General features: G+C 41.4%; 1 protein-coding gene across 1 annotated transcript; it reads left to right on the plus strand.

Moving 5' to 3' along the window:
• Positions 1-1,567: 1,567 nt before the first annotated feature.
• OBI1 (ORC ubiquitin ligase 1) lies at positions 1,568-23,834 on the plus strand. Its single transcript, XM_027442916.3, has 6 exons — positions 1,568-1,772; positions 6,201-6,336; positions 7,305-7,396; positions 9,015-9,263; positions 12,251-12,339; positions 21,484-23,834. Exons 1-6 carry the CDS (start codon positions 1,701-1,703, stop codon positions 22,976-22,978), a joined length of 2,133 nt encoding a protein of 710 aa, XP_027298717.1. The 5' UTR covers positions 1,568-1,700; the 3' UTR covers positions 22,979-23,834.
• The last annotated feature ends 921 nt before the right edge of the window (positions 23,835-24,755 follow it).

Consider the following 24,755-nt stretch of genomic DNA (forward strand, 5'->3'; position numbering starts at 1 on the left):
TTTCAGAGTCACAGTTTCCTCTTTGCCCTCACAGCCCCAGCTGCATGGGCCATGAAAATCCCACCAACTAGCAACCTCTTGAGCAAGGGGTGAAAGGTTTTGGCTGACAGAGCTGGTGATTGACACTGGGCATGAGGTTGTAGAGGCACAGGGCTGATCCTGTAGCACGGGGGAAAATGGCCAGCGCCAGCGAGTGCTCTGTGTAGTGGGGAAGGGGGGATTGTGCCCTGGGTAATTTAAATCATAGAACCATCTTGGTTGGAAAAGATCTTCCAGATCACCAAGTCCAACCATTAACCTGAGCTACTGAGTCCCATCACCAAACCATGTCCCTTAGTGCCACATCCATGTCTCTCAAATACCTCCGGGCATGGGGCTTCCACCACTTCCCAGAGGAGACCATTCTGGTGCTTTCCATGTTGGTTGACCACCAGCTGAACATGAGCCAGCAAGTGGCCAAGAAAGCCAATGGCATCCTGGCCTGCATCACAGGTTTAGATTGAACATTAGGGTGAATTTCTTCATAGAAAGGGTCATGCACTGGAACAAGCCACCCAGGGGAGTAGTGGAGTTCCCATGCCTAGAGGTATGAAACATAAGAAATGTATGGACATGGCATGTAAGGGACATGGTTTAGTGATAGGACTTGATAGGTCAGGTTGTTGGTGATCTGAAAGATCTTTTCCAACCTAGATGGTTCTGTGATTCTGAATCTCTCCCTAGTGCAACTTGAGGCCGTGTCCTTGCATCCTATCACTTGTCACCTAAGATACTGAGACCCACCTCGCTGCAACCTTCTTTCAGGTAGCTGTAGGTAGTGATGAGGTCTCCCCTCAGCCTCCTTTTCTCCATACTGAACAACTCCCATTCCCTCATTTGCTGCTCATAAGTCTTGTTTTCTGGTTCCTTCACCTGCTTTGCTGTTCTTCTCTGGACACATTCCAGCACCTCAATGTCCTTGTACTGAGGGCTTCAAACTGAACAGGGTATTTGAGGTACAGCCTCACGAGAGCAGAATACAAGCGGACAATCACCTCGCTGGTCCTGCTGGCTACACTATTCCTGATGGAGGCCAGGATGCCATTGGCCTCTTTGGCCACCTGGGCACACTGCTGGCTCATATTCAGCCCAATGGGATCCACAACCCAGCCCTGTTTGTGCTATTTCAGAGCAAGATGTGGAGGAAGGCATGGGGGAATTAGTGGGATTTAAAAGGCTGGCGTTTAAGTGGCACAATGAAGACCATGGAGGGAACGGTTTATTGAGGCAAGAGTGGTTTACTGAGGCAAAAAGGGTTTACTGAGGCAAGAAGGGTTTACTGAAGCAGGAATGTTTTCCTGAGGCAAACACACACCGCTGTGGCCCCACTCCCGCCAGGCGCCTTTACCACACTCTCCCCACCACCCCCGCTCTCCCCTCACGGGGCCGAGCCATGGCGGCGCTGTGTGTGTGTGGCGGAGGGGGGGGTTGCCGCCATGAGGGCGCTCCCCCCCTCTCCTTTCCCGGGGGGGGCGCTTCAAAAGCCTGCGCGCTGCGCTCCGCTCCCCCTCCATTTCCCCCCCCATTCCCCTCCCCAGCACCGGGCGGCGGCGGCTTGGCCTCGCCGGCTTGCCGTAGCGGGGCCGCCTTAGCGCTGCCTGCCTCCCTGCCTGCCTCCCTCCCTGCCTGCCCGCGGTGACTTCCGTGCGGGCGGCGCCGCCATGTCGCAGCACGGCCCGAGCGTCACGCTGTCCCTCACGCTGCCCATCACCTGCCACATCTGCCTGGGGAAGGTAACGGCCCCGCGGGCGGCCGCTGCCCTCCCTCGCCGCCCTCCCTCCCTCTCTCCCTCCTCTGCTCCCACCCTGCGAGGGGCCCGGGGGGTGGGTGCGGGGCAGGAGGGGCTCGCTGACACCCACCCGGGGGGGACGGGGGGGAGGCAGGGCTCAGCCCCGCTGCGGGGGGCGGTGGCGCCGCTTGGGGGGGGGGGGGGGACCGGGGGAGACCCCGGCGGGAGCAGGCACCGGTGGGGTTACACCACCCCCACCCAAAAAAAAATAATAATAATAAAAGACGGAATTTGGACGTAGTGCTTTTGGGGTGAAGCTGGTTTTTTTTTTGGGAGGAGGGGATATTCCATCCCAGAAGGAGCTGGGATGCCGCGAGGCTCGCGTTTGATCCCCGTGCGGTGTCGTGGAGGCCCAGCGAAACAAAGAAGAGGGGTGCGGGACCGAGTGGGTGTAGAAAGTGATGAGCAAAAATCGGAGCTGGCTGGAGGAAAAGAAAAGTTTTGATTTCCTTTCTCTGACCCGAGAGGGTCACGGGCGCGTTGCTCGTCTCTGGTGTCTGCTCCCGGTATGGGAGCTGGGCGCTGGGAGCCCCCCGAGCCGCCTGCGGGGCTGTCACCGGTTGCTTCTCAGCCTCCTCTCGTCCCTCATGGTCCCTTCGTGCTTCCTCCTTCTCCACAGCACGCCTCATAAAACAAATCATCGATTGCAAGGGAAAAATAACCTGTGTGTTTGTGTCTGTTATTTACCGTCCCTTCTCTTTCTGCCCCACGTGGGCTCGGCTCCGAGGCCTTTTCTGCTTGTGTGGTCACAGAAGACGAGGAGCAGTGGATGTGTCAGGCAGGCGGAGCGCTGGCAGTGGAGGTGGTTGCACACCTCTGTTTCTCCAGTGTCTTACCTGTGGCAGAGAGTGATGCTCTTAGCAGCCACGTTTACACATTTCTTGGCTTTCCAATGGGACACGAGCAAGCAGGAATGCAGTGCTGTTATCCCTTGCTTTCAATTTATTTAATACAAATGGAGGAGAGCGTAAGTTTATTGTGTCTAATGCAGAGCAGATACTCCTCAACAAGGAGGAGAGCAAAATCAAATCGATAAGGTACTCAGTGTTAAATCTTATCTTGGTGGTTTTCAAAATAATGTCAGCGCTTCATAGCTTTGCTGTGTAGTCATTTGTCTTTTGCTATAAAGCCACTGGCTCTTCTCAAGCCACTGCCTCATCCTTCCACTTCTCTTCTGGAGTTGACCAGGGACTGATGTAACTGAGTTTGTACTGGAAGAGATTTCCACACTCTTCTTTCATGGTATCTTGCACTGAGGTAATTTATTAACATTATGTAAGTGGATCTAGTGGTGACATCTCTAATGAAGGTCTTTGAATGCTTCCTTTTTCAGTTACATTAAGTTTCAATTTTGCCAAAGTTGGCTGCTTTGACTGTCCTTTTAACACACATCTTTGTGCATCACTGAAAAGCATCAGAAAAAGCTCTTTTCTTTTCAAGAGTAGGGCTGAAGAGGGGGAAAAGGGTTATTCAGTAAAATAAGGAAAAAAACTTACAGTTTTTACCAACTTGTTGGGGGGACAGAAAGCAGAACAGAGGGATGACATGTTCTAGTACTTCTGTGTTTTGTAGCGTGGGCTTCAAATTGAATATGAAGCCCACCCTCTTGCTATCTGCAAAACTTGCAGAGGATTGGTTGCAAACCAGGAACTATTCACTATGCTTAGTGGTAAGGGAATAAAAAGAGGTAGTGAATAGAAATTTGTTCAGTAATGTCATCCGCTCGTGTTTAATGAAGCAGAGATCTTTTGGGAGGAGGGAGGGATAGAAAATGTTAGATAGAAAATAGGAAATGAAAGAAAATTGTTAGCGTGAACAGTTTATAAGCAATGTTTGCAAGATGGGCAAATAACCATTTATCACAAGTGCTAATAGCTTGTATGAATTTCATCTTTGTAACCTGAATGTTCAATTAACATCGGCTGGGCTAGTGTCTAATGTAGTTGTGCTCATAATTAGCGAGGAGGTGAGAAGCTGGCTGCATCAGGCCTTCAGGTTGCCTGCTGCACAGTGACTGAAGGTCTCCTGTTGATTTCAGTGGTGCAGGTTTGCTTCAGCTTGGGCCTGCAGTTCTGTGTGTGCTGAAATCCCATGGGATATGTCCAGGGATTTGTTCTCTGGTGTCAGTGTGCCTGCTTTTTACTTTGCCTGCTCCTCACTTAATGCTGCTTAAAGGCCCAGAAGAGGCATGGATGTCTGCAGGATCTGATTTTGATCCATGCGGGAACCACGTTGGGGGGGGGGGGGAATTACTCAAATTCACCGAGCTAATCAAGTCTTCCTAAATAAGCTGTAGCCTTTCCAGTCATTATGGTCAATTGAGGAACTGAAAGGGTGCTGTAATTCAAGTAAAATGCTCTTTAGTAATGAGCGTGTCATGATCCCCACCCCCAGGCTTGTCACAGGCAGTGGCTCAGGGTGAGGGGAAGGGGCCCCCGGCCTCGGTGTTTCCTGATGACATCTCGGTAGCAGCTCCTGCTGCCGGGGCACGGATTGCTTTGTGTGGATTCTGAGCTAACGCACGTGTAAACCTCAGCCCTGAAGTGAAACGTGTAAATGCGTGTAAATCAGGAGCACTGTCCCCCAGAGAGTAATAAACGTGACTTACTATTTTGCTAGAGATATGGAGTAATCATTCACTCGCAAGAAGTGTATATCCACGTCAGGGTTGGGGTAACTGAGGGTCTCTTGCTCCCCTGGGAGGAGACCTGCACTCCTGAAATGTCTTTCCCTGTTTGGACTACTTTATGTTATTCTGCTCTGTACCCTATAATAGCCATCCATATAACTATTCTCATATAATAGCTGCTCCTGGGTTAAAACAAGAGAAGAAAAAAAAGACCAACTAGAGAAAAAAAGTTATTTTCTTCTTCTAGCTGCTGATGGGAAAGCTGGAAAAAGCTCTCTTTCTGGTAAAGAAAAGCAGTCAATAACAAGAATGTGTTTTAAATAAAAGAAATTGTAATATTTAAATGTTTACAAAGCCTTGGTGTGCTAATGCTTGCATTAAACCCCCGAAAAGCCACCTTAATTAAAAGCAAAAATGTGCAGGTGCTTGGAGAAATCCCTTAGTCTCTGTATGCACACCTTCAGTAACTTGAGTTTCTGTTTGTGTACAGACAGTCCTTAGGCTCCTGTCCCGCACACAAAGCAAAATGAAGAAGGAACTGACAGACCTGGGTCCTTATACAGATAAAAGTGTATCTCAGTGGTAAAATACTTGGTTTCTAGCTTGTACAACACTGAGTGTGTGGGCATGATTACTACAGGGCACATCTAATCTGTTTTCCAAGGTGGTTTTTAGCTGTCCTTTCCAGTTTCTTGATTCTCCCTGCCAACGCTTCATTTTTCCTTCTTAGTTTGTCTGCTTTGCTGATAAAATGAGCAAGGGAAATCTCAAGGCTGGTGAGGGCTTTTCTTTTTTGAAGCTGAAAGGATTCGCATGAGCGTGGGCTTTAACAGCTTCGCAGGGGCCGTGAAGCAGACTCTGAAGTCGAACACGCCTCTACCCCCATGAGTCAAAGTATGTTTCTTGGGCAGAGATAGAGGTGGAATAAAAACAAATAATTACTTTTAAGGACCTTAACAGAGATACTAACGTTAAGCCTTGCGAGATTTGAGAGTGTATTACCATAAACTGTACCAGGGCACCTCAGTAAAGTGAAGGTATAGGGAAAAGTCTTCTCTGTATCATATTTGGTCCCTCTATGTGTACTTGAGAGGAACTGTGTCTGATTGCAATACTTAAGCTGCCCCGTTCTTGGGTATTGACTTACCAGTAGCAATGCATATCCAGCAGGAGGTTTGAATTAGTGATTGCTGGTTCATATTTCTGCTCTGTGGTTTTGGCCCATATCCTCGTTAGTTTATTTCCATGAAGCTGATTATGTGCAAGCTAGGGATAATCGGCAATGCCACTTCAGTGGCAGCTCTTTCAAGGCAAAGTGCTGGTTGTTGCTTGGGGCAATCTCTCAATCCCTCGCTGTTGGGAATGAGTGAACATGCACGTTTTGGTTCCTCCACGGAGGAGCTCATTTCACTGGTTGGCTGCAGTTCATGGAGATGGTAGGATGAGGGAAAGGCTTCTGCCACACTGTGTGTAGATGAGCTCTGGGGGTCAAGAATGTTGAGTTTTGCAAAGAAAGTTACAGCTGTGGTGTCACTAATAATAGGGAAATTTGGTGCTGTAAGTCAGGAGCCCATTCTAGCCTGCAGAAACATCAGTGTCTCTTTCCTGCTGGAGACCAGACTTCCTCTGAGAGATTGAGGCAGTATGTTTTCATACTCAGTTACCTGAAAGGGTTTTTAAGTATTCATAGTGTCTTTCTGTTTGTTTGTTTTCTTTCTTTCCTCTCCTCCTTGATGCGGAAAGGTTCGTCACCCTGTAATCTGTGTGAACAACCACGTCTTCTGTTCCATTTGTATTGAAGTCTGGTTGAAGAACAATAATCAGTGTCCCGCTTGCAGGATTCCCATCACGCCTGAAAATCCTTGCAAGGAAATCATAGGTAAGGACAACTTTAGGCTTTCAAATAGCCTTCCGATATTTACTGGTGGTTGAAGTTCTTTTGGGTCCAAAGATGTCTGGATTTATTATTTTTTTTTTAAACCAGCCTCTGACTTTAAATCTTTATTAAAGCATATATAAGGTAAAAATTCCAGAGACTATGTGTATAATAACAGCTTGATTATTCAAAGGCAGCAAGCACCCCACCACTGTAATTATTATTATTTTCAATCTTAGTTGGACAGTGCCTTTTGCTGGAAAAAAGGCATCTCTCTTCAAATATCCTACCTGTATGTTGCAGCCTGTTGACCTAAGAGGACAGGATTTAGCTGAGAAATAGTGTGCTTAAATACAGAACCTTGAATGAGCGTGTGTTCTTTTTGACTGTTGGTTGTTTTTTGGGGATTGTTCACCATGCCCCTTTTGCTTTATTTTTTAAGAAAATGTGAAAGCTACAAAACTTGCATGAGGATATGAACTTCCCCAAGGCTGGAAAATACTGGGATCTTGATTTGACATAAAATGTCACCATTGCTATTTGGTTCTAATAGGAAAAATATGTATGAATAGTCTTACTTTAGAAACGTATGCTGTCATGTGTTAAATAAATGTATGTGTGTTGGTTTTACGTCGCATTTTTTCCCCCTCCCTTAGATCTGTTTTAATAGTGTGGTCTTAAATAAGGCATGATTCTGTCAAGGATAATATGAAGTTGAAAAAATTCAGATGTTGTGTTCCTGCTGTGAGACAGGATTTTGACTTCTAAACATCACTAATAGATATTCCTGTCTAACCTGTTCTGAAAATGAAAGGTTGTAGTCTCCCATGGTGGTAGATTGGTCCAATATTAGCTGTATTTGTAACTGATATTATGAAAAGCACTGCAAGCTGGATTGCTAGAATTGAATTGACTGAAAAAAAAAAAAAACAATATTAGTTGTTTGTTTTTTTCCTTCTGTGCTGCTTTAGGAGGAACAAGTGAAAGTGATCCTATATTTAGTCCGACAGTCAGAAAACACCTGCGTAAAACAAGGCTTGAATTGCTCCACAAAGAATATGAGGTAAGCACATGGGAGCATTGTGATTTCCCAGATGAACTACAACTGTTAAATTACTGTATGCAACTTGATCTTCCTGCTTTGAGTCCTGGTGTCTTTAATTTGAGCAAAGCCTTAAGCTGAATCTACATGGATCTGAGCTGCGTTAAGCATTTGCTGGTGGCTGAAGAGGTCCGGCAGATGCCATGGTGATGCTCTGTCTAAGCTACAGGTACCCAAATGCAGCCAGTTCCAGAGACTGGAAATTCAACCCTAAGATACTATGGGAGGGTTTTCTTTATGCGTATTGGGTGTTGGGGTATTTGTTCTGTATTTGGTACAAAGACAAACATTTTCTGAAGTACTTTGCTATTACTTGGGGAGACTAAACTCTTTTTAAAGAGTAATGCCCACTGGAATCCTCTGGTATAGGTTAACTTCTATTATTGTTGCTTTGTTGAATGAATGAACGGATGAAGGAATGCTTGGAAACCTCTCTGTTCTTCTGCTGGAAAAAAAAAATCTTAAGAACAAGATAAAAAGGTATAAATAAGAAATATGCTTAGTTTGTCTTCTCAGTTAATGTTTCCGGAGTAGCAAGAGTATGAAGTCACCGCAAATTTTTCAAGGAAACCTGTCTCACAGCAAGGAGAATGAGAGAAAAGAAACAGACGCTGTATAAATATCCTTAATGCAAGGGAGGTGAGGGCTGCCTTACAACAAGTTTGCCTATAGCTCAGTTTCTTTCATAGAGCGGTCATGAGAGGGAGGTTTCCTGTGTTTCTATTGAATCAACACCAAAATGACACAGATGGGCACAGGATAACATAAATGTCTTTAAAAATGAATCTGTTTAGAAATGGTTATTAATTTTTAAGGGGGGTGGGGAGAGTTTGATTTTTTATTTTGTGCAAATAGGCCTTGAATAAATACCATCATATGGTCTACTTTAATAATCTTACCCTGAGCAGTGTAAGTCGTAATTTGAAGAACAGTGAAGAAAACATTTTCAGGATAAATTACTTTTTATCTCTTTAGCAACAGGCTTTTGAAGATTTTTGCTTCACTGTGGCTCCAGACTGACACAGCTAGTTGGCTTTGTTCTTTTTTTTTTTTTTTTTCTCCTCTAGTCTTTCCTGAAATGCTTCTACTTTTATGCAGCTGGAACAGCCTTTTCCAGGCAGTGCTCTGTCCATTTTGAATGTTGAGACTTTCAGCATCTGACCATGTGATGTTTCAGAATGGATCTCTCATATCGTTCTCAAATAACAGCAAATGAGTCAGCAGAGGACGACCTTAAGAATACACTTTATACAGGAAACCTTCCCACAGAGTGCCCTAATAATAGATTCATGTTGCTGACTGCTTTGAAGCTTTTGGTCTGCCCACCAGTTTGTTCAGGGTCCTTTATGTAGTCAGGGGATTCCCTTCACTAAAACCTTCACTATGCTTGAGTGTGCAGGTTGATTAAAATCCTGCCTGGAGCACAATACATAAGCATATTTAGATAGATGCGTAAGTAAAGGCATGCATCTGGGCTTGCCAGAGAACCCATGTTTCTAAAGTGCTGTGGGAACTTGCCAGTATTATTTAATTAATCTCTCACATTATTTTAATTCCTGTGAATTTCTGACATCTTTAGGATGAAATAGAATCCCTGCAAAAAGAAGTGGAAGAACTGAGAGGCAGAAATCTCAACTTACAGACACAGCTGAAATCTCTTCTGGATCCTACAGTGCCAGTTTCCTCTTGCCAAAATGAGGAAACTAGCCAGTCAGCAGATGAAGCAAGTACCAGTGGCCCAGAAACCCCAGAGGAATGGAGCAAAAAGCTGAAAGCTGCCAATGATATATGTGAAAAAGTGATAGATAATGTGGAAAAGTTGAAGGAGGTAATAAATACATTTTTTTTTTTTTTTAGCTATCTGGCCATGTAATTTTTATGTTAGTTAAACAGGTGAGAGCTGGCATGACCTCTGGGTACTTCATAGATCTAGAAGAAAAGGGGGAAGAAATGAATTCCAGTGATTGTTGGTGTATCATAGTATTTCCATACAGCCTTTGCACGTGTCAGATGTTATTGCTTGTTCTGGTGAGCCTTGTATATGGCTCTTCCTCAACTCCAGTGTCACTCTGCGACTGGGTAATTGGATTATAGTAGTGCTTGTCACCAGTATTGATGACGAGAATTTTCAGGCTTGCAATAATCTATATAATATATCTATTTTACAACATTCAATGGCCAAACGCAGTACAGTTGGCTGAGGCAGATTTTGCACTATTGCCCTCCTTGCTAACCAATATTTTTGGTGCAATTTGCTGAGACAGAGTAACTTGACCCTTTGACCGAAAATAGACAAGCTTCAGCATTTTATGACCCAAAGATCCTTTAGAGAAAACCTGCAGCTTTTTATACAACTTGAATGTAACAGAAAAGAAAACTTGGTGTTGCAGACGGGGTGGGGGAGGGGTGAAAACCCAAGTAAATAAAAATACTTTGCAAAATCTACCTATGGGCACAGGAAAAATCATGTTAAACATTGACTTAGAGTGAAATTTCGAGATTAACTTGAAAGGGATAGGGTTCTTTCTTAAGAATTAGTACTGTTCGTTCCCTCGGCTAGACTCAAAGGTGCACATCATAACATTCTGCCATTTTGTCGTTCTTAATGAGACACTTCTAGATTTGTGTCTGTGCAGCCTAAAGGAAATTCTGGTCCTGATTAGACAAATCTGTGCATGGTAAACACTAAAAATGAGACAAAGTAAACTGAGATTCCAAAATGAGCTTTTTTCAATAGCATGGCTAGACTTGGACCTCAGCTTTACAGACAGGGACACAGCTGGCCTCCTCAGGGGATCCCAGGAGCATCAGTCTAGTTGGCTAAAGGGGGATTCACAGCAAGGAGTTCTTGTCTGTTGTCTGTTGTTTGTTTTTTTTTTCCATTACATTAAACTGTACAATCTCTTTCTGTGGTGACAGGTTTATAACGATTTTTCCAAGATAATAAGAATATATAGTGAAGATTGGGGCAGGGGTAGTGTGTGTGTGTGTTTGTTTTGTTTTGTTTTTCTCCAGCATAACTCCAGCAATAAAAGGGTTTTATGTTTATAGAGTCTCTGATTTTGAATAAGGTTTAGATACAAATAGAATGTTTAGATGAGTTTAGGGATGAAAACTGTGATGCAGATACTTTCTTCCAATCTGTTGGAAGATTGCTCAGTTCTGGAAGTACATGAAGTCACTTGACTCTTCTTCTTCCTCTTCTTCTTCCTGTCACTTTCTAAACCAGTCTATGTGAGGAAAGGAGTCAACTTTATCCTTTAGTGTCCTAGGGCAGAGACTCCCAAAGTAGACATTGTAACGTTGAGTGGAGTCAGAGCAAATCTGACAGTGCTGATACAAACCCAGTGGTTAGGAATATTAGATAAGTATGCTCACTGGTAGCGTGGTTACATGAAGTCATTAATCTAGACACTACTGCTTGCGGGGAGATTCCTTGCAGATCACTGGCTTGGAGGTCAGAGCACTCTATGGAAGGAGACCAGAGAAGTTGGGGTCTACCTTCCCGTGTGCCAGCTAGGTAACCTGTGTACCAGCTCTACACAAGTTGTGCAGTTTTCTCTTTCATTGTGTGTCTGGAGGAACTATGTCTCTGGAAAGAGAGAAAGGTCTTGGCTGTGGTGGCAAATGGTTTGATGTTTCTGGATTCTTAATACCTTCAGAATAGCTTTTCATTTTTTTTTTTTTTTCTTTTAATACTCAATAGAGGAGTTGACACTCAAAGACCCAGGCCCTGAGCTTACCCTTTCTATTCCTTCTATACCAGAAATCTCTACTTTTGTCTCTAGTAATATTGTAGTTTTTGTGTTTTGTTGATTTATTTCTCCTCCATTACTCCCTCCCCTCTCCACTGTCTCAGCCTCACTTGGGAAGGTTGCTGGGGATATTTTGATAAGTGTTTAGAGTTTTCTGCCTCTCTTCTTGCAGTTTGATGCTTGTAACAAAGTACATTGCACTCACAAGCCCAGATAATCTGTATCATACTTACATGATGTTTCCACTGCATACTAGAACTGAGACTGTGACTTACAACTCCTGGATTGGTGGTACAGTTTTCAACATACGGAGACTGAGTAGACTATGAAATGCAAAGAGTTCATCCTACTTGTTAGGATGGTGGTGTTTGTTGTTCTGAAACACGGCAGCAGGAAAGCTTCTCTTTATATGAAGTACCTTGTTAACAAGAGCATCTGCTGAACTGAAAAGAAGGAATTGACCTCAATTCAAGGAACGAGAAGGGTTCTGAATCAAGAGTCTTAATCAGAAAGTCCTGCAAGAAAGTGAAGAAAGACTGCAAATAGCTTGTCATATTGGATTTGCATCCATAGGATAACTGCTTTGAAAACAACAAGCTTAAAAAAAAAAAAGGAAAAACAAACAAACAAACAAAGTAATCTTAATCTAATTTGGGATGGTGGAAGCTGTTCTACATTAGTTTTGCTGATACCTGCACGTTGTAATGTTAATGCACTTAACATATTTAGTCATGTGGAAAAAAAAAAACATGGAATTGCCATTAGTACATCTCCTTAATGACTTTCTGTACTAACTAACATAGCTGTGTTTATTTCCCTAGATAGGACACTTGCAATGTATTTTGGGAATATAAATTAAAAATGTCTGTTCGCTATTCAGTTTTGCAAGCCATTTCCCATGGTGATTTTTAAGTGGTGTCCCTGTCTGAAAGGCTGTTTCCTGCCTTCACATTTCTAGTTCTGTCTCTTTAAAAAAAATCAGAAACAGCTTGTCCTATAAATATTGGAAGCCATTTCTATTTTACTGTATACTGATTTTTTTTCCTTTTCTTTTCCTTAGGCAAATAAGAAACTGAGCATGGAAAACAATAGCCTTTTAAGAGAGAATTTGCGACTAAAAGCTGAAGTTGATAGTAGATCACCCCAAAAGTATGTGAATATTTTAAAAGCTTCTATATTTTATTTATAGACTCTTTAACTGTTGTAGGACTTTAACTTAAAACTATGGTGGTGTACATGGCATTGCATATGTGTCTCAAGGTAGACTTTGGAGTTTTTATCCTCACAGACTTGAGTGACAAATGCAACTTAGAGAATAGTGGCAAGTCTGCAGTGAAGGAATATGCACTGGCTACAAATGCTGTTGTGTTATCTGGCCAACACTGGAGAAATGGATTTATTGAATTCTACAGATAACTTATTTTTTGTTACTGAGACATTTCACTTAAATTTGACATCCTTTTGTCAATGCAGGTTTGTTACTCTGTAGAGGTTCTCATTGTTTGCATTTGGTTTTGTTTGGTGGTTTGGTTTTCTTCCTTTTGCTGCCTTCAGGGTTTGTTCTGTGAACTTAGACTTCTCATTCAAGGAGTGTCCCTGACAGTCTTGTGCCTGGGCAAGGCATGCAAAATCAGGCTTATGCAGCATGAGGACATCATTCCCAGAGCTGACATCTGTGTTTGATGTTTCTAAGTAGTGAAAACATCAACAACAATTACCTCAAAAAGCAGAAACCTTTTCGTACTGATTACAGCTGTGTACTAAGGTACCCCTCCTTGGAAGTACTTTGTAAAGCAAAGTGATCACATTTTTAAAGTTCTGTCTTAGAAAGATAAGAGCGATTTTGGCCAAAGTTTTATACAGTGTTTTTGGGGAATGGGGGTTGGGGGGGCATCCTTCATAATGTGAGAGGAGAGCTCTCTGGGTTTCGATCTAATTCACAGCTAACTTGCTGGAAGATTAAATTCATCCTTACAGAGAGCTTCATTGTCAGACTGTTTAAGACCCCAGGAAAGCAGATGCATGATCCTTGTGCATGTGATGTTAAATGTGTAAAGGTACATTTGGACCTGATGTCCCCTAATAAGGGTGATAAAGTACTGCTAAAGGTCTTGGCAGTGGAAAGGGATTTAATGGCAACAAATACCTTTCTCCCATAAGGCTAGAGAGTGAGATGGCAAGGATGGGAAACTTATAAATAGATGCAACCAAATAAATCCTAGAAAAGAAGAGCCAGAAGAAACCAAATCATCTACCTCGATTCTGTTTCAATAAGGTCAGGTAAACTCCCCAGTGGAAGGAATTTCAGTTTCTTCTACCTGTACCGTCCTGTTGATCAAAAAAATCAGATGCAAAGGGAGGGGGAACCAGACTTTGCAGACTGGTTGTTTTACCATCTTTTGCCCATGCAGCATAAAAGAATAGCTAATGATTTTCATCTGTAGAAGTACAGATAGAATTAAATGTTATTAGAAATTGGCCATAATTAAGACCTGGTTTTGCAACCCAGATGCCTAGTTGCATCCTTCCTGCATGTTGGGAATGGTTTTGCCCAAGGTAACTCTAGAGCTATGTATGGTGACTGGGAGGACATGAGTTGGATCAGGCTTTAGCTGGCTCAGGAATGGTTTCTACACTTCAGAAGTTTAGACAGTTGCATGCTTGTACCCTGCTTCTGTTATCTTCAACTTTGGTGTACCACAAGAATTTAAGTATACGCAAGGAAAAAAAAATATCTTGGAAGAAATGCTACAGCATATTAAAATTAGTAATTTTGATGTTCCCTGTCTATACCCGTTCAGTCCTAGTCTTGTATTCTAGAATGAATTCATCCAACTCTTCTACGTCTGTGACTTAGGATGGAAAGTAAGCTTCTGATTTGTTTGGTGTTGCTGTATACTCTAAGGTCTCTCCATTGCCTATGGATTTCTGAAGCTGTGATGCTTAGAGCTGGGTACAGCATTCCAAGTGAAGATTCGGTAGTACTGACTTACAGCAGAAAAACTGTCCCGTCCTTATACCTTGCAGTACCATTTTTGTTGTTTCCTTTTTTATTTGGCATTTCTAGCAGAAGTGCCCAGTACCAGTTCTGCTAAATAGCTACTTTAAGAGTTAAACCAGTACCACATTTTGCACTTCTGCTGCTAACGTCCCCTTACAAGTGTGGGACTTGACCTGTTTACTGGCTTTCTTCAGGCTGATGGTCTGATGCTCACGTCAAATTTTAAACAGTTGTTTTGAATTCTAGTCCCATGGTAGGGAGTCCCTACCATATTTGTTTTGTTACCATATCTTATAAATTCATTTTTTGATCCTTACGGTCATTAGTCTAGGCAATACCTAGGTCAGACCTAACATTGAGACACTTTTGAAATGTTCTTCCAGTTCTGATGTCAAACTTTGATAACTAATATTTATAAGACTTCTAAACTAAGCTTTACATCCTGAATAGTTGTTGTAATAACTTAGCCTTGCCTAAGAAATCAGAATGTAAGGCATTAACATTAGAACCCAACAATGTTGTGTTAGTTAAATTTTTCTGTGTGGGTGTACTGACTTGCAAATGCAGTTGGTTTTGGTGCACTTCATTCATTGTTCGGATGGTAAGTTTAGGGAGAACGTTCTGAATGGGTTTCTAGTACAATTTAAAATAGCTACTGAATTACATCTTTGTAATTTGATGTCACCACCATTCTTTCCTTTGTCATATTTCTTAGCTTTGAATTGCCAGGTAAGGATTCACATTTAAACAACTAGCTAGGTAACTGACTAATACTTGAATCAATTGATTTGGGAAAGGATTTGTCAGTATTCAGTTTCCTTATCCTGGATGTAACACATTTTCTGCATAATGACACTGGAGCTAATTATCATAATTTAAATAATTTTAATAGGCCTTGCTTTATAGCAAAGGAAACTCTGATAGCAAGTGAAAGATCCCTTTGTAACATGGATTTTACATCTGACATCACAGGGAAAGTATAGTTAGCCTTCTTCACTGGCTAACTGAAGAAAAAACTTCCATTTTATCATAATCTTGAGTTGTTTTTTCTTTGATTATCCATTGAAACCTGCTGAAAAATATCACGTATGTCATTGCTGCAGGGTCAATCTTAGTGATGGGGGGATTTATGCAATTTTTTTTAATAGACGTTAGTCATTGATTGGGGTTTTATTCTTTTTCTTCTTTTTACTTCCTGAAACATTTTTGAGAATAGTTCCTCAGACCCAGAGTTTAATTTTTGAGCAAACCATATAGAAAGGCAAAGATGTATACCAAACCATCATGAAGTTGGGACATAAGCCTGAAAAGCAAGTAGAGGTAAATTTCATGCTCTGATTCTTACCAGAAACCTATGCTAGTCTCCCATTTCTCAGGCAAATCAGATTGTTTGGTAGTTGCTTGCGTGCTCTTTACTTGTTCTTTCTCCGAAGGAATTCTCTGTGACTTCTGTTTTTCTGGTACAGAACAGGAAAACTTCTAAAACTTAAGTTTTGCAGGATGATTAAGCCCTATGACTTCCAGCTCTACTTAAAATAGAAAACTGTTAGGTCCATTGGCAGAGCACAGTGGATCTAAAAGCATTTTTGGCAAAAGAGTGTTTGCTTTTTACCTGAAGGAAAATAACTAGCAAGTCCATCTACTCCAGGGCATAGCGTATTTTATGAATGGTTAGATTCAAATTAGCTTGAATCAGACTCCTAGGCTTCCTAGGAGCCTTTCCCCTAAATATTTAATTTCTTCTGCCAGTTAAAATCCCAGTATGAAAAACAGTCTGTAACATGCTGAAAATTGTTGCATTATGTCTTTTTTTTTTTTTTCCCCCCTTCTCCAGTTGTATTATTTTTCTTGTCTAAATTCGTGACTTTGGGTATATGCACGCCAAAATCTTAGGTTGTTGACTCTGTAGGTCTTCTGTGCAATGTCCAGTTTTTATTCAATTCAAATATTTCCACTCATGCCAGGCTACTCAATTCAGTCTGTATTTCACTGAGCCTACCAATAAGCTTCTAGTAACCTGTGTCCTGCATGCAGGTTTCTATCTTCCTAGATAGAAAACTGGGCTACTTTCTCAATCTCCCTGCAAGCTGGCTGTCCCAGAGGAGTGGCTATTTTCAAAGACCAGCTGCAGTATTGCCTTAGAATTAAATAGGAGAAATTACTATTCAGTAGCCTTGAAAACAACTTTGAGTTCTTGACCCATAGCACTAAAACATGAGGAAGCACTTAGTTTAAGTAAGATTTAAACCTGGAGTAGATGTGTGTTGGTAAGGATGTTTAGATGTTACTTGGTTCTGTGGGCTTTCTGCTGTGTTCGTGGAGTTTTTGTTTGGTTGTTTTATAGTAATTCTGAGGTAACCTCTTCTGGCTTATGGCATTCACCACCCTGCTGCTCTATGGTTGTCCAATAAACAGCAAAGCTTAGTCTTACTCGTGATGTGAAGGAAACGAGATTTCCTGGCATCCAGGAGAGAATTTTGTGAGATGTCTCTAGATCAGTTTATACTCTTTGAACGGTGCTATGAAGAATATTTACTGGCTCCTATCTGCCCACATTGAAAAGAACTTGCTTTCTTACAAGCTTAGGAAATTAGCTCTGGCAAGAGTTTCTCTTGCATCCTTCAAGGAGGAGCTATTGCCTACGTTCTTCTGTCATCTTTTCTGCAGAACGGAAAGCAGTACTCAGCTATACTCAGGGCTTTGTATTAAACGCAACCAAATTCCTTTACTGAACCATTTTTCTAGATTCAGATCTGAAATAGAGCAAGATGCTTGAGGCCTATCTCTCTTTCTATTTTTTTCTTGTTAGGATAAAGCTGTCTTAAAAAAAAAAAAAAGCTGTTTGTTTGTTAAACATTCCTGTATTGATATTACACGCTGCTTTAAGGAGATTGCCTATAGCCTGGCACGTTGTCAAGATGTTGCTGCAGATTGCCTTTCATAGCTGCTGTAGAGATTGCAAAACTCATTCTTGTCCAGCTGCATCTGGTACATGATGCTCTTCACAGAAAGGCTGTAGAACACAGTATTGCTTTCAGATGTTTTGCTGGATTTCCTAGCTTTCTTCCCTCCTTAACAGCAAAATCCAAATGAAACGTACTGAAATAATGGGACTGGGTTTGGATGCACAGTCTGGCATTGCCCTAATTTCAGTCTGTGACAAGCACTGGCTGTACGTTGTCACTTCCTAGCCTTGTTTCATTTGGTGGATGGATCATGCTCATGTTTCTGAGCCTCAGAGCACTGCAGAGTCTGGACCATCAGGTGATTAAAACTGGAGAATCATCTGCCACGGTATCCTTAAGATTTCAGTCTTTTTCATGTATGGTTATATAGGAAAACTCTGGCTGCAGTTGCTTGCTGTACGGAAAGAGGAATGTTTATCTCAGTCTATGTGGTTTTAAAGGGGGTTCATATGGAGTTAAGGTCTAAACTAGACAGGGTCATAGTCCGTGGTCACTGATGTGTGTAAACAAAACCCTAAAGGTGAATTTGTGAAACCAATAGATAAGGAGAGAAGAAACAACCGAAGAAACTTGATCTTTTGTAGGTGAGAGACTACTAAACTTTCCAAACTGTTTCTAAATGGACATCTTCAGGAGTATTCAAACATAACTGAGGGAGCAGCTGTGGGATAATGAAAGAAGGCTGCTCGAGTGTTGTAACTGTAATGTTAGTTGTTCTTGTGCACTGATCTGACTGCTAATTTTCTGATTGATGGTATCAGGCTAAAATACTGTTGGGGCAAGGTGAAGGACTCTGGCTGAGGAAAGGCCCTGAAATACAGGATTTAGGTGCTCATCTAGACATCCAGCGTTACGTCAGGTGCTGTAACATATCCAGTACATTCGTCCAGGGCTGGTAGATGTGATACAGGACCTATAGCAGATCGTATCCTCCCAGAGTGACAGGTGAAGGCCAGTAGTCAAGTAAAGGACCTTATGTCATGGGCTGCCAGTGCTAGAAGATCCAAATCCCAGCTGAAATGTATTCATTTACTTTGAGTGACCACTAGTTTCTCTGGACTTTCCGTTTTTTCTGGAAAGGAGGTACTTGAAACAGATGTAGTGAGATACAAACTCACTGTTCAAGGGATATGACTGAAGAACAAGTCCACAACATTGGAAATATTGTGGAGAGTATGAAATGTGCTCTTTACCACATGCGCTGAATAGCTAAACTCCTACTGATGGATGTCTGTTATTGTTCCCAGGTGTGAAATGGTTCAGATACTTTCAAGGAAAACAATTTATCTGGAGTGCCAAGCCAAAATTTCACTTATTTTCATGTAACTGTTGTGTGTTTTTTTTTTTTTAATTATTTCTACCATCAAGCTATAACTCTTTGACTATGACAAGCTCAATGTACATCCAAAGGAAGAGGAAATCACTCAAAGTGGTTTTGTTAACAGGATAGGGAGGATTCTGGCTTCTTTACCCAAAATGTGCATGTCTTCTAACCTGTTAGCTGACCTGCCAGAACAGTCACTAAAACACCTATGTCATCCTCTTGTCTAGAGTAGTTGGTTTAAACATGTGCAATGTAATAAGTCTGTCTTAAAAATCAATGTCCTTGAAAACTTGGGAGATAAATGCATGTAAGTCTCAAAGCAGGAACAGAAAGGAACTACTGCTCTGGTGTTTAACTGCAGAGGTAACTGTTTGTATTCAGTATGTCAGCCGCTCCATTTCTGAAAACCAAAATTCCCAAGCACATCCCTCTACAACAATTAACATATTAGTAATGCTGTTTGGCTTAGAACAACATGCTGCACTTTTTTTTTAACCTGAGGACACTTGTTATAAAAGTTGCACTTGAGAATACAGTGCTTCCTCCTCGTAAGCAAATCTCAGGCTGTCACTAGTGCTATTTGCATTAAATAAACATATTACACCATTCTTCCATTAAATAGGAGTTGCCAGGTATGCATATAAATGTAAACACGTTTAATTTGTATGTCAAAATGTGTGTTACAGCAGACCCCAGAAAGTCTTGCTTATTCTACATAAGCATGTTTCCTTGTCTCTTAATCCAGCTGTATTTTTACATCATTTTTATATCCTTTATTGAGCAGTACAGGTTCACAAAGCAGTAAGGAACAGGCCCCTTAGAGAAAGGCAAAATAAGTACTTCTGAATCTCTAGGAAGCAAGAATAACCTTGATTGGGCCTGGCCATGCCGTAGTGGCTATCTCACTCAATGTTTTAAACCAAAATCTGAGTTAATTAAAGGGGGGAATAAGCCAAAATGTGTTGCATGTGAGGACGCTTATTTCATTGTAAACCCCCTCTTCACCTGTAAGTGCAGCATTTCTGAACTCACTGTGATTCTGCTTTTATCTGGTTTCATATGGGGACAGGTGGTAGGCTGGTACAACTTTTCTTCCACTTCCCCTCTTACAAGCAAACAGAAATGGAGAAACTTCTGCAATGAGAGGAGAAAGCTTGTTACACAGAGTGAGCAGATGAGAGAAGGCCTACTTTCATTTTTGCCAAGACAAAGATAATTGGGTAGAGCTAATTTGTGATTCCTTGCCATGAGAGTTCCAATCAAGTCAGCTTCTTTTGGGGGCAAAAATCTTAGAACACCAATACTCATAAATATAAAACTACTCCCTTGCATTTTCATACCTTCACAGCTGAGAGTAGCAGATACCAAAACTCAGTGGAACTTAGGCTGATCTGATTTAAAAAGTGGTCTAGTAGCAATTCTGTGAAAGAACTGACTGGGACTGTGGTGTGGATTTTTCCCACCACTAAGTTGCCCAAATCAAAATCTTCAGAGTCCTTTAAATATGCAGAAGCAGCTGAACAGTGACATACATCAGTAGGTCTGGTCGCTCATGCCCGACTTGTTCAGGGCTTGTGATACTCCTTATTTCTTTCCCTCACTGTTGGTTTGACCACATTGCAGTTGTCAGCATTGAGCAGTCTCCTGCTACTTCAGGCTTAATTTAGTTACTTGCTGGAAATGCTTACGCAGACTTTTGGATATTTCACCAGCATAGCCATGGGCCACCGATAAACCTCCTTCAGACCTCATTGGTCTAAAGGTTGCAGTGGGAGTATCTCATGAAGGGGTAAGCGGATAAAATGAGGAAGTTTGTGGGGGAAATGGAGCAGGAATTCCCTGTGAATCTGAGGGATGCTAAAGGAGGAATAGACAGAGAAAAAGGGTGGAAATAAACAGGCAGTCTTTGTGCTGGAAGAGTGAATATAAAGCTGTGCTATAACACAGGGCTGCAAGGTGGAAAGTGAGTGTTACGTTAAGCCCAAATACAGAATTGTCATTTCTTTGCGATATAAAACCGTGCATGTCAGAGTAATAGGGTGACTGCAGGTCTTTCCCTCCTTCCTAATAACACCAGAACTTTAATTGTTCTACCTTTCTGTAAATTGAAAGTCTTGGATGGAGGAGGAAATTCCCTGGTGCCCACCTGTCAGTGACAGGTTAGAATTAGTCAGGGCATATAGCTGAAACCTTCACCTGCCCTCTGGGGAAGGTCAGTCTTTAAAGCTGGTGGAGGATGGGGGGAAGATAAGTCTGTATCTTGGCAGCAGAAAATGTGCTCAAGCTGGAAGCCCCACAAACACACAACTTTCACAAACCACAAGTGGCAGGCTTATTGGAGTGGAGTGGAGGAAGAAATTACATTGTTCCAGCTGTAAAGCTCAAAAAAAAAAAAAAAGGTAGCTCTGAAGTAAGTGGGAGTACCCACTTGTGATGGCCAAGGAAAAGCCGTATATCTAACAGGAACACAATTGCAATGGTCTGCATAAGTATTTAAACCACCTCAAAGGACTATTGCAATTTCTGAACTTCGTATTGGCAGTTTGTATTTGACAAGGTGACATTGTGTAGGAAATGTATTGTAAAACAGTGCTGTACTGTAGGAAAATGATTGAATGTAAATATTTCAAGATGTGGACCACTGTTCAAATGTTATCATAAATCTTTGCCATTGTTTTAGGGGATAATTCTTCATGCATATTTGAGTTGAATTGATGGAACCAGCCCCTGGAAGGGTAATCTGCTTGTTATTGCCTTACTACCACTAATAGTTTAATTTTGGCTTTTCAGGTATTCACTGCAACCTATACATTATATATGATGATTTATTTATTTATTTTCTTAATTAGCTAAGAAATACAGTTCTTGCTTTTGTTTTCAAATTTAACCAGTTTAATAGCTTTGTTCTTTCTTTACGTTAACTTGAAAAGCATGTCCTTTTCCAGCTTAATGGTTTTTTTTGTTTGTTTGTTTTTTGTTTTGTTTTGTTTTACTACTTGCAGGTTTGGTAGGTTTACAGTAGCCGCACTTCAGTCCAAAGTAGAACAAAGCGAACGTGAAATGAACCGTCTTAAAAAGGCACTGGAAAGAAGTGATAAATACATAGAGGAAATGGAGTGTCAGCTTTTACAGCTGAAAAATGCAGGTGAAGGAACCCAGACCATGAGTGCTGTTAGTGAGAGAGCTCTTTCTGCAGATGCTAAAGGAACTGAGAGCAGTGAAGACACGACATGTTTGAAAAGCCAGGCTGAGGAGAAGAAAGCTGTGACTACTGGTCAAAGTTCTGACAGCCTCGAACAGCTGTCAGGTGACGGAACGTGTTCAAGCTCTTCTAGTCAAGATGGTTCAGCTGGTTCAAACAGCCAGTGCGTCCCAAAGAAGGAGCTATTTCCAGGATGTCAGGGAGCTCTCCTGGATGAGAATACTACAAATATGGATACCTCCTTAGAACAGCAGTGGAATAAAATTGAGGAGTGTACCCCATATAAGGATGAAGAACTTTATGATCTTCCAGCGCCATGCACTCCGGTTCTGTCTCTCAGTCGTCTTCAGCTGAACACTCCCGATGGAAAAGAAAACGCAGGGAAACCGTCAACGTTCCTGAGAAAGCTGAAATTTGAAGAATTTTGTGACACTTCAGATGACTGCAGCAAAGATTCTCCAGAGCACAGCACAAGCAGTGAAAAGAAGCTGGACTGTTTTACTATGGGAAAATCAGGGTTTTGGGGGACTTGCCCAACGAACTTTGCTGAGAACTTAGATTTTGATGAATCAGCGCAAAATTCAGTAGCTGGCCAGTCAGCTGAAACATCAGCAAAGTCCAGTGATAAAGCAAGTTCATGCTTACCTAAAAGGCTGCATACTCTCTGCTCTTCCGAAATGAATCGCACAAGAACCTCCAGCGAGACATCTATGGATGCCGCCTACCTCGATAAAATTTCCGAGTTGGACTCGATGATGTCTGAATCAGACAATAGCAAGAGTCCTTGCTATAATTTTAAGTCCTCTGATCTTGATAATTCTTCAAAGTCAACAGAGTGCTCTAAGCTTCTGAACGAAACTGAGAAGAAACTGGAAGGGATGAATGAGGAACAGAGCATGAAGTGTTCGGAGACGAGCGATCTACCAGTTGACAGAGCTGGATGGAAACCTGCTATGTTTTCCATTCTCTCCCCATCTGGACTAGATATGAATGACCACTTCCCACTTTTTACGGGCCAAAACGTAGCAGCTAGTGAAATCAAGCCTCCGAACTGTTTATTTCAAAGAGAATTTTCCCAGAGTTTACTATTCAGTAACTCACAGAGGCTATTTGAGGAACAAAAGTTTGGTTCGTGCTTTTTAAAGATGTCATCTGACCTGCACACCCAGCTTAATCCTCCTTGGGTGCCTTCCTTTATTGCTGAAAAGAAAAACAAAAATGTCAGTCAGTCAACCAAGAGGAAAATTCAGAGCAGCCTTTCTAGCGCTAGTCCATCAAAAACTACCAAGAACTGACTCTGTGTGGAAATCAAACGCGACTCAAAGTTGTCAACCTGCAAACGTTTAATATTTACCAAGTGAACTTCATTTTTAATGACTTTCATGCAGTCTGATCCTGCCTTTTTCTGGCTAAGTGTAAACTGAACATTCCCTTGCCCATTGCAAGGCCTTCCCTAGGGAAGAACCATTCCAGATCTGCTTCTTTGGCTGGAAATCATGTTTACTTGGAATTTTTGTGGGATTTTTTTTTCTTTACCTTTTAAGTTTTCAGGTATCATGATCTTCCAGTTGTGAGCACAGTGAATGGCTCCGTTGAACAGGACAGTTTTAAGTGGTCTTGTCAAATCCATCACTTATGTAAGAACTTGTTTTAAAGGTTACATTTTCCATTCCTAAAGATTACATTTTGTGTGTGCAAGGCAGCTACTGGCTATATATCCTATGGATTCATGAAATTGCTATAAAACAATGTCAGTTTTGCCATAAAACTTGCCTCCAAGAGGAAATGTTGCTGCTTTGACTGTTTCATAGCACTGTACTGTACTGAAACTATTGTTTTAAGTGGGTATAAGGTAGCAGTCTCTTTCTTTTCAGGGTTACACTACTTCAGTTAGAAAACGTTGCTTCTTTAACACTGCAAACATGGCTTGTATTTTTTGAAGTTAAGCACAATTTTTAATTTAGTTCCCAAAAAGTGTTGTAATTCTAAACGTGTTCAGTATGCCTATGTAGACCATGAAAATGGGTTTGTATGCTAATGACTTGTTTACCTAATGTGCACTGAACATTTTACATTAATACTGTACCATTTTACATTAATACTGCATGCTTTTCTATGTGAATTGAATAAAACATGTTATAAGCACTGTAATCCTTGATGTTGTCTCTCAAATATTGAATTAGCAAAAAAAAAAAAAAAGAGAGAAACTTCTTTTTGCATGATTTGGAAAATATCTGAGGTTTTTTTTTTTTTTTTTTTTTTTTAATCAAAGACAAATGTGAGCTTATTCGTGAAAAATTTCCCTTTCTCCTCCTTATTAGATGTATTAACCATTCTGGTGTCAGCATCGATACAGTTGATGGAAATGGCTTTTGTCCTCTCTGGAGGTGACTCTTCCATGAAGTATTGCATAGGTCAACATAATGTGAGGGCCTACTACAGGCAAGAGACCTAATTAAGCAGCAGAGCAAAATTGGTTTCTTTGCATTATTGTGTTTCAAGGTTTTTGTTTGTTTTGTTTGTTTTTGTTTTTCAGGGTGGGTATCCTTTTTTTTTTTTTTTCCTAAGGGCATGTTTAACTGTAAGATACCTTTTTTTTTTTTATTCCCCCCCCCCCCCCCCCCCCATATGTATAGGCCTTTGCTGGCATTTTTTACAAGCAGACATACTCAATTCATCAATACGTATGATATGAAAAATCCATACGCTGCCTTTAGTCCCCTTGCAGAGTGATAGGTACTGGGAAAATTTCAATAGACTGGCTCTTTTGTAAAGTCTTGTAAGCAGTTTGACCAGGAATTACATTTCATATTGCATGAATGTGTGCATACATTGCAATCGGGGTGTTTGTTTTGAAGTGGGACTCTTTTGTTTGTTTGCTTGTTTGTTTTTGGAGAAATAAAATTACCAAAAAATCATTCAGGCCATATATGCAAGGCATCTTTCCTGGTGACATGCAGTATGACATTGTGCTTTTTGTATACTACTTTCCACAGTGTACCATCTGGATTTTAATCTTCAAAGAAAAATCTAGTTATTCTGTTTTAATTTAGGTTTTTATTTCCACTTTTT

This window comes from Anas platyrhynchos, chromosome 1 (genome assembly GCF_047663525.1).
Source record: "Anas platyrhynchos isolate ZD024472 breed Pekin duck chromosome 1, IASCAAS_PekinDuck_T2T, whole genome shotgun sequence".
NCBI lineage: Eukaryota > Metazoa > Chordata > Aves > Anseriformes > Anatidae > Anas > Anas platyrhynchos.